General features: G+C 38.1%; 1 protein-coding gene across 1 annotated transcript in view; it reads left to right on the forward strand.

Moving 5' to 3' along the window:
• PREX2 (phosphatidylinositol-3,4,5-trisphosphate dependent Rac exchange factor 2) overlaps positions 1 to 15975 on the forward strand; it is a 201243-nt gene that overhangs the window by 148146 nt on the left and 37122 nt on the right. Inside the window, exons 33-35 of the mRNA XM_075704766.1 lie at positions 698 to 800; positions 3007 to 3150; positions 7844 to 7958. Coding sequence (XP_075560881.1) covers positions 698 to 800; positions 3007 to 3150; positions 7844 to 7958 — 362 coding nt within the window. The remainder of the gene's footprint in view (positions 1 to 697; positions 801 to 3006; positions 3151 to 7843; positions 7959 to 15975) is intronic.

Genomic DNA, 15975 nt, shown 5'->3' on the forward strand with positions numbered 1-15975 from the left:
TGTCCTGAGAAGTTAGTAATTTACTTCCTGAAGCTTTTTTGGTAAATTAGTCTGGATCTCTTTAGCTATCTCTTTAGCTCAGGAGTACACAGAGTGAACCATAGGTGCAAATCAGAATATTGGCATATCTACATACTTGATTTGCATCTAGAGTTTTGTAGGGGAAGGTGCAAATCACCCTGAGCTGTACTTGTTCTGAGCTACTGGTTCAATTATTGGTGCTTAGAGTGGACATGATGAACTCTCATCCATTGTTTATACATGAAATGCTAAAGTTACAGCATTTTTTAAAGAAAATTGCTAAAAAGAAGAAACTTTTTTTCACATTTCCCCTCTGTTAATTTACAAGCTAGACCTGGTGTCAAGACAAGCTGTTGAAGTCTGGTATCTTACATAAAGAATAATTACAGTATTGTTTGGTTAAAAGCCATGAGAAGTAATGGGAGCTATAAATTACCTATTAATTTACTATGTGAAATGATAACATTCATTTTAATAATCTTGGACTAGTAATAAAAAGGAAAGTGCCAATAGAAACAAAGATATTTACATTATCTAGAAGTTAATTAGGTTATACACTGCACCAGTGAAATGTTGCGCAACATTCTGTAGTTACTTTTATGTCCTGCTCTCTATTTCTGGTAGGGAAAACGTCGGGCTGAAATGACCATTTCACTTTTTCCTTTGCCTTTTTTAGGCTGATGAGCAAGCCATGCTAGAAGATACATTGGTTGCACTGTTTGACTTGGAAAAAGTTACTTTTTACTTCAGACAATCAGAGCCAGAACCCCTAGTTGCGAGTGAGTACTTATAATTAATATCTGGGCTTTACTGTTCAGAAGCATTTTCTGTATTTGTAACATTTTCCTCTCCCAGAACATTACCTCCCACAGGGAATATTATATAACTTGGGATTATGGAGAATTAGTAGATCTGTAACTGTCCTAATATTCCTAGATATCCTGAAATACAGCTGACGTCAGTGACAATGCAGAATCATTATCTGGCAATCAGTAACCTTGGGGGCAGAACTCTTTGCTTAACCGAATTTTCCATTGGGAGCATGTGACTGCATCAGGAAAGTCCCTGGAAGATCTAGTTGTTATTGAAGAGTCATGTGTAAAATAAGCTTGAAGGTTTTAATAGAGAAATGCAACTGAGATGAGATGGAGGAGCATAAAAACCATTTAATTTTATCATCTGAAAGACAAAGTAGATCTTGGAAGAGTTCCTTGAAAGGAGATGGCAGACACTATTAGGATAGCTTTAAATTGTGCAAGAAACTTCCTTTGAGACCTGCTGGTGCAGACGATCAGGCTCCTGAACCCTTCCTCCCAATACTCGCCCAACTCGCAGGAAGGGACTGTCTTTGCAGTCTGCTGTTTATACCCTTCACTCATTTTCAGCCACTCCTTTATTAATATGTTTTCAGCCAGTAGAGATTTTCCTGCAGTGAACTTTGTTTAGTGAGCAAAAAGCCCTCATTTTTTCCTAAGTCTCGTAACTCCCCTGGGAAGGGAGGAAAGCATGTCTGCTTCACATCAAGCTTTTCTAGAACAATTCCCTTGCTGGATCGAGACCACACATGAGAGAACTTCTGCAATAACCAAAACCAGAAGACACAAAACTCCTCCACAAAGCTGCCAGTGCTCCGAAGAATTCCGTAGTGCAGGGGTGGTAGTCAGGTAGGAATTAGCCTATATAAGACCGTATTTATTTCTGTATAATTCAAGTAAGGCCCCTGTTCAGAGTGTTTGTTTTAAAAAGAAACCCTGCCAAGCCAGGTAACAACATGGAACTGGAGTTACAGGAGGGCCTCCTGATGGGGAGTTAACCTTATATCATGAACTGTTCATATTGCTGTATGTTCCAACTGAGGTGTCTGTGCTAAAACAGAGATAAATGGAAAGTCGATGTGTTCTAGAATTGTAGTAAACTCTGCATTTTCTTTTGGTTTAAATGCTGCCACCACAATCATCCTGACTGTGGTTACAAAAGACAAGGAACTAGCAAATCTGTTTTTTCCATTTATGATTCTGCATAATCAATAAAAGAAAAAAGAGTCTTTTTCTTAATGTTGCTTTGGAATCTTTTCCATTTAGGTACAAAATAGTTTATGCACATGGTGTAAAAACTACATAATAATATTATTAATGCAAATCACTAAATTTTATGGTTACTGCTTTCATTTTGGAGACTTATGTATGGAAACGATACTTAAACACGAAATACATACAAAGCTTAAACTGAATTAAACTGACTTCCTCTGAGAGATTTAGCTAAATGGAAAATATTCATCAAGTTTTGCTAACGATCATTACATGTTAATCATCTGGCATAATACATACAGTGGATGTTGGGGAATCACTGTAACTGCAGAATGATACTGCTAGTTGCCCTGAACTCTACAGCAGTTGATGTATTATGACATTTAGCTTGTCAAAGTGTAATGAAATGTGCTCTTACAGTTTTATATATTCTACCATAATACATTTGTTGTCTCAGTTGAGTCCTGATTTTTAATAATAATTGAACGAATATGCTGGTAGCTACTGTATATTTACTTGTGTTCTATCCTACACAAATCTGAGGTGAATCTGACTGTATCACACTGACCTTATACATTGTGCACCTGAGGAAGACATGTGAAATATGGCTAAAGGTATCCTGCCAGTGATTTCAAACTGTGTGCTGTACGTAGATGTTTCTTCAGATTTATAAGGAATACAAGTAGGACGTTGCCAGCTGCATTATTTGCTTAGTATTTTTGCTGTCATTGACAGGCTGGCAAAGATGACAGTCACTGCTTTTCTGTTTATCTACTTCCTGATAATGGATAGGCCAAAAGTGACCACAGCAACACCAAGTACAATGTAAAATACTGCATGTATTAGTTTTGTGTCTGCAGTGATTTTTGTCTAACCATGTGAATTTGGGGTGCAACCGTTTCTGGAAAAGGACGTGTCATTGCTTTTAATGAAATAGTAACACTGACTGTATTTTTAGATGTACCAATCACATACCAAGCAGAAGGAAGCCGGCAAACCCTGAAGGTTTACTTCTACCTTGATAGTTACCATTTTGAACAGCTTCCTCAAAGGCTGAAGAATGGAGGGGGATTTAAAATCCACCCAGTACTTTTTTCACAAGGTAACTTGAGTTTTAATTTCAACCCCCCCAGTTCTTTCACATAATATTTAGCTCTCTTTAAAATGCTACTTACTCACTCTGATTTAAATCCTTTGTAACTATAAGGGCACAATGCTTACATTTAAATACGTTGTTTAATGTGGGCATTTATTGAGAACTTTGAATTAAAATGTGAATTTAAGAAATGCTGCGATTTCTGATTAAAAAAAATAGAGGCCTGGGTATACATTTCTAAGTTTATACCTGTTATATGGTTCCAACACCAAAGAATGAATCCTCTTTTGTCAATATTGTTTTGTTCTTTGTAGAACAGTCAGAAGACTTTGTAGAATAGTCAGACCATGAAACTTGCTTTTAAAAGTATTTTGCATTCCAAATGCTTTCCTAATCTTTTCCTGTTACTACAGATTTAAGGTCTAAATTGTTATCCCCTGAGAATTCTGTCTCTTTAAAATGTTATGAAGACTTAAATAACATTTTCAGGCTTTTGTAGTTATGACACTGCAAATGTTACTGAAGTGATGAATGGTGGCGCTGATGCTCAGACTGTTCATAAATTGCAGGCAGCCTGCATTAGCTGCAGTGTCATTACAGTCATCAGGAGCGTGGAGTTTGATTCACTGAAATGGTGAATGCGAGGTGCTGATTGCCTTGAGCCGCCTTTGATTTCAGAGGGAGCTGAAAGTACTCCGTACCTTGCGACAGGCTTCCAGAGTCTATGTGGAATAGGCAGAAGTCAGGCATACAAATGAAGGTTTTGAGGAGGGTTTGGTCTCTGATAGATAAGGAGGATGTAAAAGGAAATAGCAAACAGTAAGATACATGAAAAAATAGCCAAACACTGTAAACTTAAAACACGTAATTTTTTAAAAATAAGATCCCTGAAGTCTGATTGTTAAACAAACTAATAAAGACATACTTCAGTGGATTTCTTTTGAACAGATTGATTTCAGTCATAGGGGAAAATGAGAACACTGAGCAGGAGACACATTTCAGTACAGCAGACAAAAAGGCACATGAAAGAGAACAGAAAATGCCTTGGTTCAGATGAAATCCTGGAAATACTATTTTTTGTAGATTCGGGAGGGGATTCAGTGTGCTACAGAATTTCTTTTGCAGAATTTTTTCCCTTTCTGTTTCCAGAAGCTCAAAATATTTTAGTCTTAGGATAAGCATCTTTGTAGTTAGCTAAAGGAAAAGGGGAAAGATTCATTCAAGTGTTACATTTGCTTAATAATAATAGTAATATAGATTTCTTCTTTCTTTATCATACTGAATTTCTTTAATTTTCAAGGATCACCCTCCAAAATAGTCCATTAGACTCCAAGAATAAGAAGTCCTGGATAAGAAGTTAAATCCTAGTGTTTCAATCATTATTTTGGGGGCTTTTCCTCATTAATGAATGATCCCCATTTTTAACTGAAATTTATTAGCTACAAATGTAGAAATCTTCTGTAAGTTCCTCTGTGAGGTGAATTCTTGCTTCCTAAGCTTAACAGACCTAAGCTGTTTTCTGCCTAAAATACAACGGTTTGTGATATTTCCAAATGGAACATTTAGGAAATGGTTTTGGAATACTTTATCAAAGGCACAAGTCAGTGCACATCAGTCTATTTATCTGTGTTGCTCTATTCTGTGCTGCATAGCTCCATGCCTAAAATTACAAGTCTATATATTTGCAGGATTGGGACCCGCAGACATTTTAAAAAGTTTTAAAATGTTTACCCAGGCTGTGTTATGTATCCCTCCCTTGTAAAAACAGTTTTGTGCAACCATATCCTTACGTGTATACATTTGAAAGGATCCTGATTTGCAGGATTGGGGTCTGAGAATGTTGAGACATTTCTCTTGGCATTCAGATTTCTCTATTTCCTATGTTAGAATAGAGATCTCACCAATAAATAAGCTTAATTAAGACACTTAATTTAAAATTAAAATTCAATTTCTTTAAAATTGCTACTTAGTCTCTTAATTATGTAGGGGTTTTAAATTTTTTAGTTTTTTGTAGAATCCTAGAATAATTCAGATTGCATGGGACCTCAAGAGGTGTCTAGTCCAACCTCCCGCTCATAGCAGCATTAGCTGTGACATCAGACCAGGTTGCTTGGGTGTTTATTGAGTAGGATCTTGAAAACACCTAAGGACAGAAACTGCACAACCTCTTGGGTAACGTATTCCTCTACTTGACTGCCCTAATGGTGGGAAAGTGTTTTCTTTCTGTTGAGTTGAAACATCTCAATTTATGTCCATTGCCTCTTGTCCTGTTAGCATGCACCGTTGTGAAGAGCCTGCCTCTGTCTTCTCGTTGACCTCCTGGTAGCTAACGGCACCTGGCTAGTAGGTCCCCTCCAAAGCTATCACTTGTACAGGCTGAACAAGCTCAGCTCCCGCAGCCTCTCGTCCCAGAGCGTGTGCTCTACCCCATGACCATCTTGGTGGCCCTCTATTCAACTCTTTCCAGTTGATCAACAGCTTTTGTGTACTGTGGGCCCAAAACTAGACACAGTATTCAAGATGCTGTCTAATGAGTGTTGAGTAAGCTGAGGACAAGCACTTCTTTCAGTCTACTGGCGTGCTTATGTTAATGCAGTTGAGGACGGTCTTGGCCTTCTTGGTTGCCAGAGAACACTGCAGGCTAATGTTTGGCTTGCTGTCTAACATGACCCCAAGATCCTTCTCAGCAGAGCTGCTCTTTAGGCTCTGCCTTCCCAGGTGTAGGACTTGACATTTGTCCTTGTTCAGTTTCACAAGGTTCCTGCTGCCCCATTCCTCCAGCTTGTCTAGGTCCCTCTCTAGGTGACCCTGCACTTGAGTATATCCACTGCTTCTCCCAATTTGGTATTAGCTGCAAACATGACTTACCTCCTCCAGGTCAGCGATAAAGATGTTGAACAATATAGATCCCTGTGGTATTCTGCATGTAATGGGCCCCTAGGTAGACCATATCCCAATAGCTACTACCCTTTGAGCCTACCCGTCCTTCCAGGTTTTTTTCCTATTCAGTTGGCTATGCGTGCAGACCATAATATCCTAATTTGGATTCAAGAATACCATAGAAGACATGTTTGTAAGGAAAGCTTCCTTACAAAAGAACTTTCTAATATATTAGGTAGAAAAATGTTAAACCCTTCAAAAAGGGGAGAGCCAAAGCACTCACTGTGGGATTCCCTGCCCGCACCTGTGAGCATGGGCCCTGCAGTGCCTGTAGAGGCACAACTGTGTGCTCCAGCCAGTCCTGACAGATGACTGAGCTTCCCGGTTGGGTAATCTAATTGGATAAAAGCAACTTTATGCCAGTAAAATAAGCAGTACAGATTATCAACTCTGTTTGCACTAACACGCTATTATAAATGGAGTTCAGCGGATATTTTTGTGTGGGCTTTCTGGTGTGACTTAGCACCAAGGAAGTTAAGAAGCAAGTCTAACTGTTGAAATTTAATATTTTTCACACAGAAGTAGAATTACAAACTCTGAAAGCACAGAAGGGGAGTGCAATTTGCATGTTCTTCCACAATGAATGAATTATTTATTAACTGGTCATATTAAGCAGTACAAGCAGAATTAATATTCTGTGTGCAGCTGAAGCTGTAAGACAGCAGCATGTTTCCATCAGAACCCTGCTTATTGCTTGCATTTTCTGATAGGGTGATGAATTCTTACAATGTGTATGGATTATTAAAGTGGCAATATTCCTAATTGTAAAATCCTAATGCTTCTCCCCAAAAAAAACATTTTACCAAGAGCCTGTGTTTTATGTTATGATGAGGTTAACCTCATAATGTGAAGATCTTCATTTTTCCAGTCCAAATTTTCTTAAGAACCTTTCAGACACTTGATTTGACTTGGCTAAAGAAAAGGTTAAACTTCCCTGAGTATCTAAATTATAGGGGCAGGGGGAATGTTCTCTTTTCTTTCTTTCTTTTTCTGAAAACTATTGCTAGGAAGAGCATCCCAAAATGGAATGGCAGTTTGTTCATTTTTGCCACCTTTAAATTTCTGTGCAGTGATCATATGAGAAGGACATATGATCCTTCCTTTAATGGAAGTCTTTGTTTAGTTCCTGAGTTCTTGTAGCAATGTTCATCCTTGCTTTGGTGAACTGAATACAACGAAAGTGGACATAGTCAAGTATTTGACCTTAGAAACTGACCTGATCCCCGAAAAGGAGCTTATAGGGCATTTTCAAAGATCCAGAGAAGTTTGCTTTACTTGATCCAGAAGAAGGCATTTGCACTATCAGTGGGAATAACTAGATGTTCGAGTATTCCACATCTCCCAAAATTTGGCTTTGTAAGAAGTTGTTAGGTCTTCCTCTATGAAAGTAGCTGGTACATTCATCCTTTCTTTCCTGTACCCCACCTCATTCTACTGTTTTCTTCCAGGATATATCCGAACTAAAACCCACGTTTACATTCACAAGGCAGGAGTACTTTAATTAGAGCAACGGAACTCAAACTATTGCCCTCCTTTATATTTTCCACAGGGCAAGAAATGTAATTTTCTTGTAAATGAAATCTTAAAGAGAGATTTGTATGAATTTGACATATAGAAACAGCTCAGCAATCCACAGTGGGGTCACAGCCTCAAGGTTAAAAAGTAATTCACTAGGGTGTGAACAAAGCTACAAAGAAGGCGAATACTAAATATTTAATACTGATTTTTCTCTTCTCCATTCTCCTTTCTCTTTTCACAGCATTGGAGAGCATGGAAGGATATTATTACAGAGACAGTGTCTCAGTAGAAGAATTTCAAGCTCAGATTAATGCAGCCTCACTAGAAAAAGTCAAGCAGTATAACCAGAAACTGCGGTGGGTAATAAACCAACATTCCTGAGATTATCAAGTTCTGCTTTTCAACTCAGTTTCTATGGCACATCTTTAAACTGAAGTGTGTTGCATGGTGGTTGTTTTTTGGTGCATGATTGAATAAGATCCAAGATTCATTGTTCTGACTTTTCTGATTTCTGCACTAAGTTACTTTTTAAAAAATTGTTTTCCCATGAAAGCTATAGCTGCAATTGCCTCCAGGTTGTTGTACTAATGCATATAGAAAAGGAAATAGCTACTTGGTCACAAATGGAGTAACAGAATTGCTAAACATTATGATCTGATTTTGCAGACCATATCTACCTAATTTCTACAGCATAGGACTTAAAAACTGACTTGCTTCAGCTTCAGGTATGGGTTAGAGAGTGCATCCTTGCCAGTATATGTAAAGATTATGCAGCTCTGTATTTCAGTGAATATTTCATTAAGAAGTTGCACATAAAGACAGAATTTCTGGTATACAAAATAATCTATTAGTTATGAAGTAAAATAATGGAATGTGTACATAGACCACTCTTGCATCTCACTGTATCTGTCAAAAACACCTATTTGAGTACACCTATTTGCACGTGAGTTGAAGAAAAAGAGCGCAAAGGACTGCAGTAAAATCACATCTATTAACTTTTAAAATTCTTGAATCAGATGGAAACACTATCATTTCACTAGAACTGTTAGGCAGGTTTTCAAAGCAGCAGAGAACAGGAGTTAGAAAAAGAGGTTAAGGACAGTGGACAAGGGGAAAGAGGATAAATGAGGGTCTCTTTCCAGTTCCTTCATCTGTTGGCCCACTTCCGTATTTGGAAGGTTTTCTTCATGGATCTTGCAAAGTATTTCTCTAATGTGTTATCAAAGCAGTGGACTTTCTAGATTCTGTTTTAATCTAAGCAGTACTGTAGCAAAAGTGATTTTAAAGCCAGTTGTATGCAGTGAGTACTGTATATTCCATTTTTTGTGACATCTGTGTCAGTGCACTTCTATGTTAATGACAAATGTAGTATTTATTTAGTCTGTATTCCACCTTCTTGTATTAGTACTTACTATTTGGGAAAAAAAAAAAAAGCTCCTCCTGAGTATTTATTCGACAAGGCTTATGTTATAAATCAGTTTTACAGAAAGTTTTGGTCATGCCAGTATTTGGCCTAGATGAAGCCAGGTAGTGGTGGAAAGAGATTTCTAGCAGTTGGACAAGGCAAGACTTTTTGTGCTGTTTTTCTATGAATAGGCCCAATTTAGCCCCCATGAAAATCCTTGAAAAAAATTCTTCCTGACTTTATGCTCTAGTGTTCCCTGACCTTGCTTACCTCATGTGTTAGCACCTCCATCCATGCTGTGGCTCTAATGAGGTAGATTCCTCTTACAGTGTTGTGACTCACAGCTCTGATCAGTTGCTAACCTCCAAGGCTTTTTTTTTTTTTTTCAGTTTTGCAAGAAGTTACTATGAAAAAATTAGCATTCAACAAAAACTACCATGGGTAGCTCTGTCCAGTCACAAGAATAGGAAAATTTTGAATATTTTTCCAGCCTTCTAATGTCTGATGAGAATATTCAGTAATTGATTTTTTTGTTTGCTTTCTGGTGAACTCTACCCATTTCTTAAATGAAGCACAAAACACCTTCAGGAATTCACTGACATAATGTGAAGAGGAAAAACAGAAAAGCAGATGCTTCGTTCTTGTTCTGCCATTTGCTAGCCTGTGTAGGTGTTTGGCCAGGAGAATCTAATAAAGTAACTACAGCAGCAAAAGATATTAACATTTGGATAATTGCTTTAAAGAAGAACAAAAAAGTGAAATTGAATATTCCCTGGAAACATACTCAAGAGCAGTAATACTATCTTAAACTCTTCATGTGGAAGAAATCCTCTGTGCAGAACCACCTAATCGGTAATAAAATAAGTAATTCTAGACGCAATCCATAAACCATTCTTTCTCCATAGAAAAGGAGTGCACTGCTTGCTTGTGAAATGACCATCTTATACCCTCTCCATCGCGGAAAGCAAATGGGAGCAACAGCAAAGGAAAAAGTAGTGGGAGAAGAGAATGGGGACTAGCAGGAATGAAACCACTGGTTGGCAGTGACGCTGCAGCCAAGCCATCCATTGATGAGAACTCTTGATACAAGTTCAGCTTCTCTTATTCCTGATGCATTTAGATAATAATGCTCTAATAATGTGAAACAGGTGAGACCACTTTGTTGTCTGTGGTCCCCCTTACAGAGATGTTGGCCTAACTTGGGATGTGCCCAAGCAGGACAGTAAAATTAAAAGTGAGTAGTACCTTTGCTCAGCTACCTCTTAATTTCTTGTGGTAAAGTATTGAAAGTTTGAGTATATAGAATGTTTTTGAGGAATGTGGTGTATTTTGGGTGACAGATCTGATACTGATGTGTACCTTAAAAGAATTAATTTACAAATTATTTATTTGAATGAATCAAAAGATATATTAGTAAATTTTTAGTGGATTTCAGGAAGGATAACCTTTATGCATCATATAAAGTCAAGAAGCTGAATACTTGCTTTTATTGCAAAATTCATTCGTGACTATGGAACTGTGACCAGCTTTTCCACAATATCAGAAGTGATACAATAAATCCAGGTGCAAAATTGTCCTCCTTGACACTGATTTGAGCATCATAAGAGCGTCTGTCTTTCATGGTTCTTGCTTTGGGGCTTTTGCAAATACTACCTCAACTATGAAATAGTAATGATAAGATTATCATTTTTATGAGAATGCATGAAAGACACTTGAAAATCGGTTATAAAATTTTATGCTTATGTGGAACAGAGAGACTGTGCATCCCTCTTCTGTAATAGACTTAACCCTAGCTATTTGAATCTAATTAATAATATACGGGAACTTTTATTCTAAGGCCAGCTGAAGTTGAGTTTTTCTACAATTCCTAAGGCAACATCCCGTGCCCCAGCAATATGTAGGTAGTCCTTTATTGGAATAAAGGTGTTATTTAAAAAAAAAAAAAACAAAGCACCAATACCTAGTTTATGAAATATCTGAAACTGCTGGGAAATCTTCAGCATCTGTCCCACAATTATTCTTCATCTTGCTGGATTTCTTTTTCACAGTCAGCCAGATTGCACTTATTTTTATAGTTCACCAGTTCTGTTTCTCTGACACTGATAAGGAAAAGAAAGTTACGCTCAAATTCTGTTTGCCAGTTGAGCTGGTGCTAGTAGTTGCCAGCAGTGTAAATGTAACCTCATCAAATTGTTTGCTAATGAGAAACATGCAGTACAACCAAGTGAAAGTATTTAGGTCAGCAAAGATTTTGAAGATCTTTATTACTATGTGTTTGATAGCTCAGCAGTTGTGTTCTGATTTAGAAGAGGACCAGAAAGAACCTGTGTATCTGACCTGTACAGAGGCTGAGGTACAGTGAGCCCATTCTGTACTCTCCTGCCTCCTTCCACTTTTCCCCATGTTCCTCCTTTGGTACTCCTTGCCATTCGAATAGGCTTTTTCCATCCTGAATCAGTCCTTTTCCTTTTACAAATACCAGAGACTGTTTTGCTTGAGCAGTGCAGGGCACAATGGTGTTTGAATCCATAACTACTGCAAGTGCGGACAGGAATAATGAAAACTCACAAATGCACTTTATTCACTTGGACTGCTTGGTTTAAGTATTCTCTTGCAAATCGTGAGTCATGTAATTGTAAAAGCATGAGGGTAAACTTAAATTGTAATTTTTAAGGCATTACTGCTTTGAAAATTACTTAGTTAAAATACATTCTGTCCTTTGAATATGATTTTTATACTTGGTAAGGATCTCTTTCCTGCAGAGTGAGATTTAGTATTTGTACTGATAACAACTGGTAGTTGTTATTATGTTGCATAGAAACAAATCTTATGGTCATCACTGCAATCAAAAGATTGGTTGCAATGCAGGCCTGTTGGAAGCTGGGACAGACCCTGACAGACAGGTTAGCTGAATGGCCATAACTCAGCCAATCTTCGGACTGAATAGTGACTTTAAGATAAAACATTTAGTTGGATATGAGAACAGTGTTTATCCTCAGAGAAATGAGATTTTGGATTAGCTTCCTGCAAAAAGCCAACCATTTTTTTAAAATGGACCTTGATGAGTGTAGGAATGACAACTTCTGTAATGTTTGTCCCAGTTATCAGAGGTTTGGACTTGATGGCCCAGGATGGGACTTTGTCATGGTTTAACCCCAGCCAGCAACTAAGCACCACACAGCTGCTCGCTTACTCCCCCCACCCCAGTGGGATGGGGGAGAGAATCAGAAGAGTAAGAGTGAGAAAACTCCTGGGTTGAGATAAGAACAGTTTAATAATTGAAATAAAATAAAGTAAAACAGTAGTAGTAGTAATAACAATATAATGATAATAACAATAATAATATACAAAGCAAGTGATGCACAATGCAATTGCTCACCACCCACTGACCGATACCCAGACAGTTCCCGAGCAGCGATCGCTGCTCCCCGGCCAACTCCCCCCAGTTTATATACTGAGCATGATGTCACATGGTATGGAATAGCCCTTTGGTCAGTTTGGATCAACTATCCTGGCTGTGCCCCCTCCCAGTTTCTTGTGCACCTGGCAGAGCATGGGAAGCTGAAAAGTCCTTGACTAGCACAAGCAGTACTTAGCAACAATTAAAACATCAGTGTGTTATCAGCATTCTTCTCCTACTAAATCCAAAACACAGCACTATGCCAGCTACTAGGAAGAAAATTAACTCTATCCCAGCCAAAACCAGGACAGACTTTCAATCTGCAGTAGTAAGGAAGCTTGCTCTTCCAGTCTTCCTTTCTCTGTGAGTATTTGACATTTTATCAGATTAGTCTTTTTTTTTTTTTTTTTTTTGTCTGTGAATTCTCTTTTTGGGAAAAAATTGGGTCCCTCCTATGACATTCTATTAAAATGCAATTTTCTACAGGTGCTCCTGGTTAGCTTCTTAATCAGTAAAGTCCAGGCTCTTTAAGCTCTGCTCTTTAAGAGTTTTTTTCCTGGGTGTGTCTGTGCACACGAGGGATCTATCTCAAAGGCAGAGAGGATATTCAGGGCACACATCATTCAGCGGGGTGCAGGGGTGTGGCTGTACCAAGTATGCTTCCAGCTTCTGGGTCTCTGCAGTACGCTTCGCTGCACATTGTTGACTGCAAGAGCAAACTATGGTGGAATGTAGGTGCCTAAAACTGAACCTCAGTATTTGGATTCCAAAACTGTCTATGCGTGTAATGTTTAGCTGATGAGAAATTAGTGAAATCACTGGCTTATAGATTCATAAGCATTTTTAATGCCTCTTCAGCACCTATGCTTGCATTTAGACATCTAAACACCTTTAAAATTTGGTTCCTGATGTTATGGTAGGTTGGATTGGGCATATTCAAAGGGAAATAAGCAAAATAATAGATGAAGGTGAGGTTAGGAGAGCTCTGCTTTCCCATAACTTTTCTCCCCAGCATGGCACTTTCTTGTGACACCCCTGCCTATAAGATGACCCAGTTCTTCACTCCAAAGATAGGATCATGCTGTGGGAAAGACAGCTGAGGATTGCTATCCATCCCCGCCACTGGTGTGGGTGCTAATTACCACTGTGTAATAATTAACTTGCCTGTGCATCAATAGACAAAGAAGGTCTGGAAAAATGCTCCTTCCTTCCTGCCTACCATTCTGTGTGATTTGGAACTATTCTTTGAAGTCAGCTGTGTCCAGGGTTATTGGCAGCTACTTTTGTAGCCTGTTGTACAGCTGTAATAGAAGAAAAATTAAAGCAAGCAGTAAAGGGAAAAGGCCATTTTTTGTGGGGTTTTTTCCTATGTTGCTGCTTTCTTGGATATGGTTTTAGGAGGTAAATGCAAGTCTGTTATGCTAAGGAAGCAATTATAATCAGTGAATCTAATGACAAATGATTTAGCTAACTACCCTCATTACATTGAACATCTGATTACACTGAATGTAATATTTGTCATTTTAAAGTGTTTCATTTACAATGTAACTTCAAACAGTTTCTCTGTCTGAAGCCTCCTGTATTTATTTTATGGCACAAGTAGCCTTCCACAGAACGATGGCAAATTTAATTTAATTCTTTATTCAGGGGTGTTATAATCCTTGAGGTTTTCATGTTGTTGGGTTTTCTTGTTTCTTTTAATTTTTAAAAAGACAAGAAAAGGAAACTATTTCTGCCCCTAGAATTTATACAAGCATGGAACAAAATCTCTCTGAGGAATATAACGTCTTTTTTATTTATACACGCACGTACACACGCACAGCAGCCTCTCAAGCTGCAGGCTTCTTGGCAGGCTGATGTTTTCCGTATCCTGTATAATTTAGTCAAGGCAGAAAATAGATGTGATGGCACTCATGGCTTCAGGCTGAACTAAAATTCTCTAATAGTTGCTTTGGTATAAATGAGATACAATGACATAAAGGACGTATCCACTTAGAGACAGTTAATTACTACGAAAGAAAGAGCTTGTCTGTCTCTGGAACAAACTGATGGGTCCTCAAGACAATACTTGTGTTATCACAAAGACCAGATCATATATCAATTCCTGTAATAAATGCATTAAAATCCACCTTAAAACTGGCAGATTCTTTCCCCCACTGTTTCCAGTGGAAAGCTTTTCCAAACCAAATTGCTCATGTGGTTAAGAGGCTTATGCTGTTTGTCCTTGTGCCACTGTTGTCTTATAATCTTAGTCTTACTCTCCTTTCTCTCATGTCTGTCCACTTCAGTGAGCGATGTGGTAATTAGCAACATTAACAGTTTTTGTCATTGCCATCGAATTCAGCAAAGAGTAACCTGAGGAGAGTTACAGGATTCAGAGAGTGATTCTGTGAAAATATTTTCTTTTCGGTGCAGTGGGATATTTGTAAAGTAGGTGAAAAATGTTTTTCCTTTTCAATACTAGGTATTGATACATTGCTTTGTGTTTAAAAAAGCAACAGTAAAACTGGACTGCAATGCTACATACACAAATTTATCGTGTAGTTTATATGACTATAAAAATTGGAAATCTAATGCCTTTTAGATTTTTAAGATGTGTTTCCAAATGAACTAGATACTTGTGCTGAACTCTCTCTAAATGCAAAATCTTCATGAAGGAGAGGTTGGAAATTAAGCATTCACTCTGAAGGACATAACAAGGAAATAATAGCTAAATTTGTCTCCTGATGAACTTAATGAGAAGCATTTTAGGTAGAACAGAAATTAAGATTCATTGCATCTAAGTGAAGCAAGACCAGAGAAAGAATAGAGAGATCCTGGACAAAGTAAATTAAATTTGTCTAGCTGGTCTAAAAGATATTGCCAGCTGGCTTGAATTTAGCTTTGGGTTTTTTTCCTCTTCCAGTGCGGGGCCCTTTCTGTGAGTGTAAATTCATTGTTTCTTTAGACCCTTGACAAAGTATGGTCAGTATTTGTTATAGGTAGTGTTCTGAAATTGAAAATTATGTGTCCTGATAGGTTATATATACTGAGTCTCTGCTCACTGAGGTGGACATCCAGTTCATTCTGCTTTCTTTATCCTCTGCAAACACAGAGAACATGTATCCATAGTCATCAGAGGTGGAGCCTTCTCTTTCACTCCTGGTCACTGATAGGAATCTAGCCCAAGTCTGCAGCTTGTACAGCTCGTAGCTGTAGTAGAAACACTGACCACCCAATGACTATTTGGCATGTTGTCTTTTTTAACAGTGTATTCCATGTCTGGAATATCAGGAGCCAAAAAGGAGACATCTACTGTCTGAAAGGCAAATGTGGAAGCAATTAGTTGGTACTAATGGGTTCAGTGTGGATTTGGCTGTTTGGATAATGATGGGAAAAGCAGGAAGGCAGCTGTAACTGGTCTGTGGCCCAAGACCTTCCCTCTCAAATCACACATAGGATGGTTTCAAGTGATCTTGGAAATAGGTAGACATGCTGGAGACTAGATTCCTGAAAAAACAGGGGTTAAAACGTAGCATGTGAAAAGTGGGCAGTGTCACACAGAGCAAATGATACTTTTTTCCATTTT

The sequence above is a fragment of the Pelecanus crispus genome, chromosome 2, assembly GCF_030463565.1.
Source record: "Pelecanus crispus isolate bPelCri1 chromosome 2, bPelCri1.pri, whole genome shotgun sequence".
Lineage (NCBI taxonomy): Eukaryota > Metazoa > Chordata > Aves > Pelecaniformes > Pelecanidae > Pelecanus > Pelecanus crispus.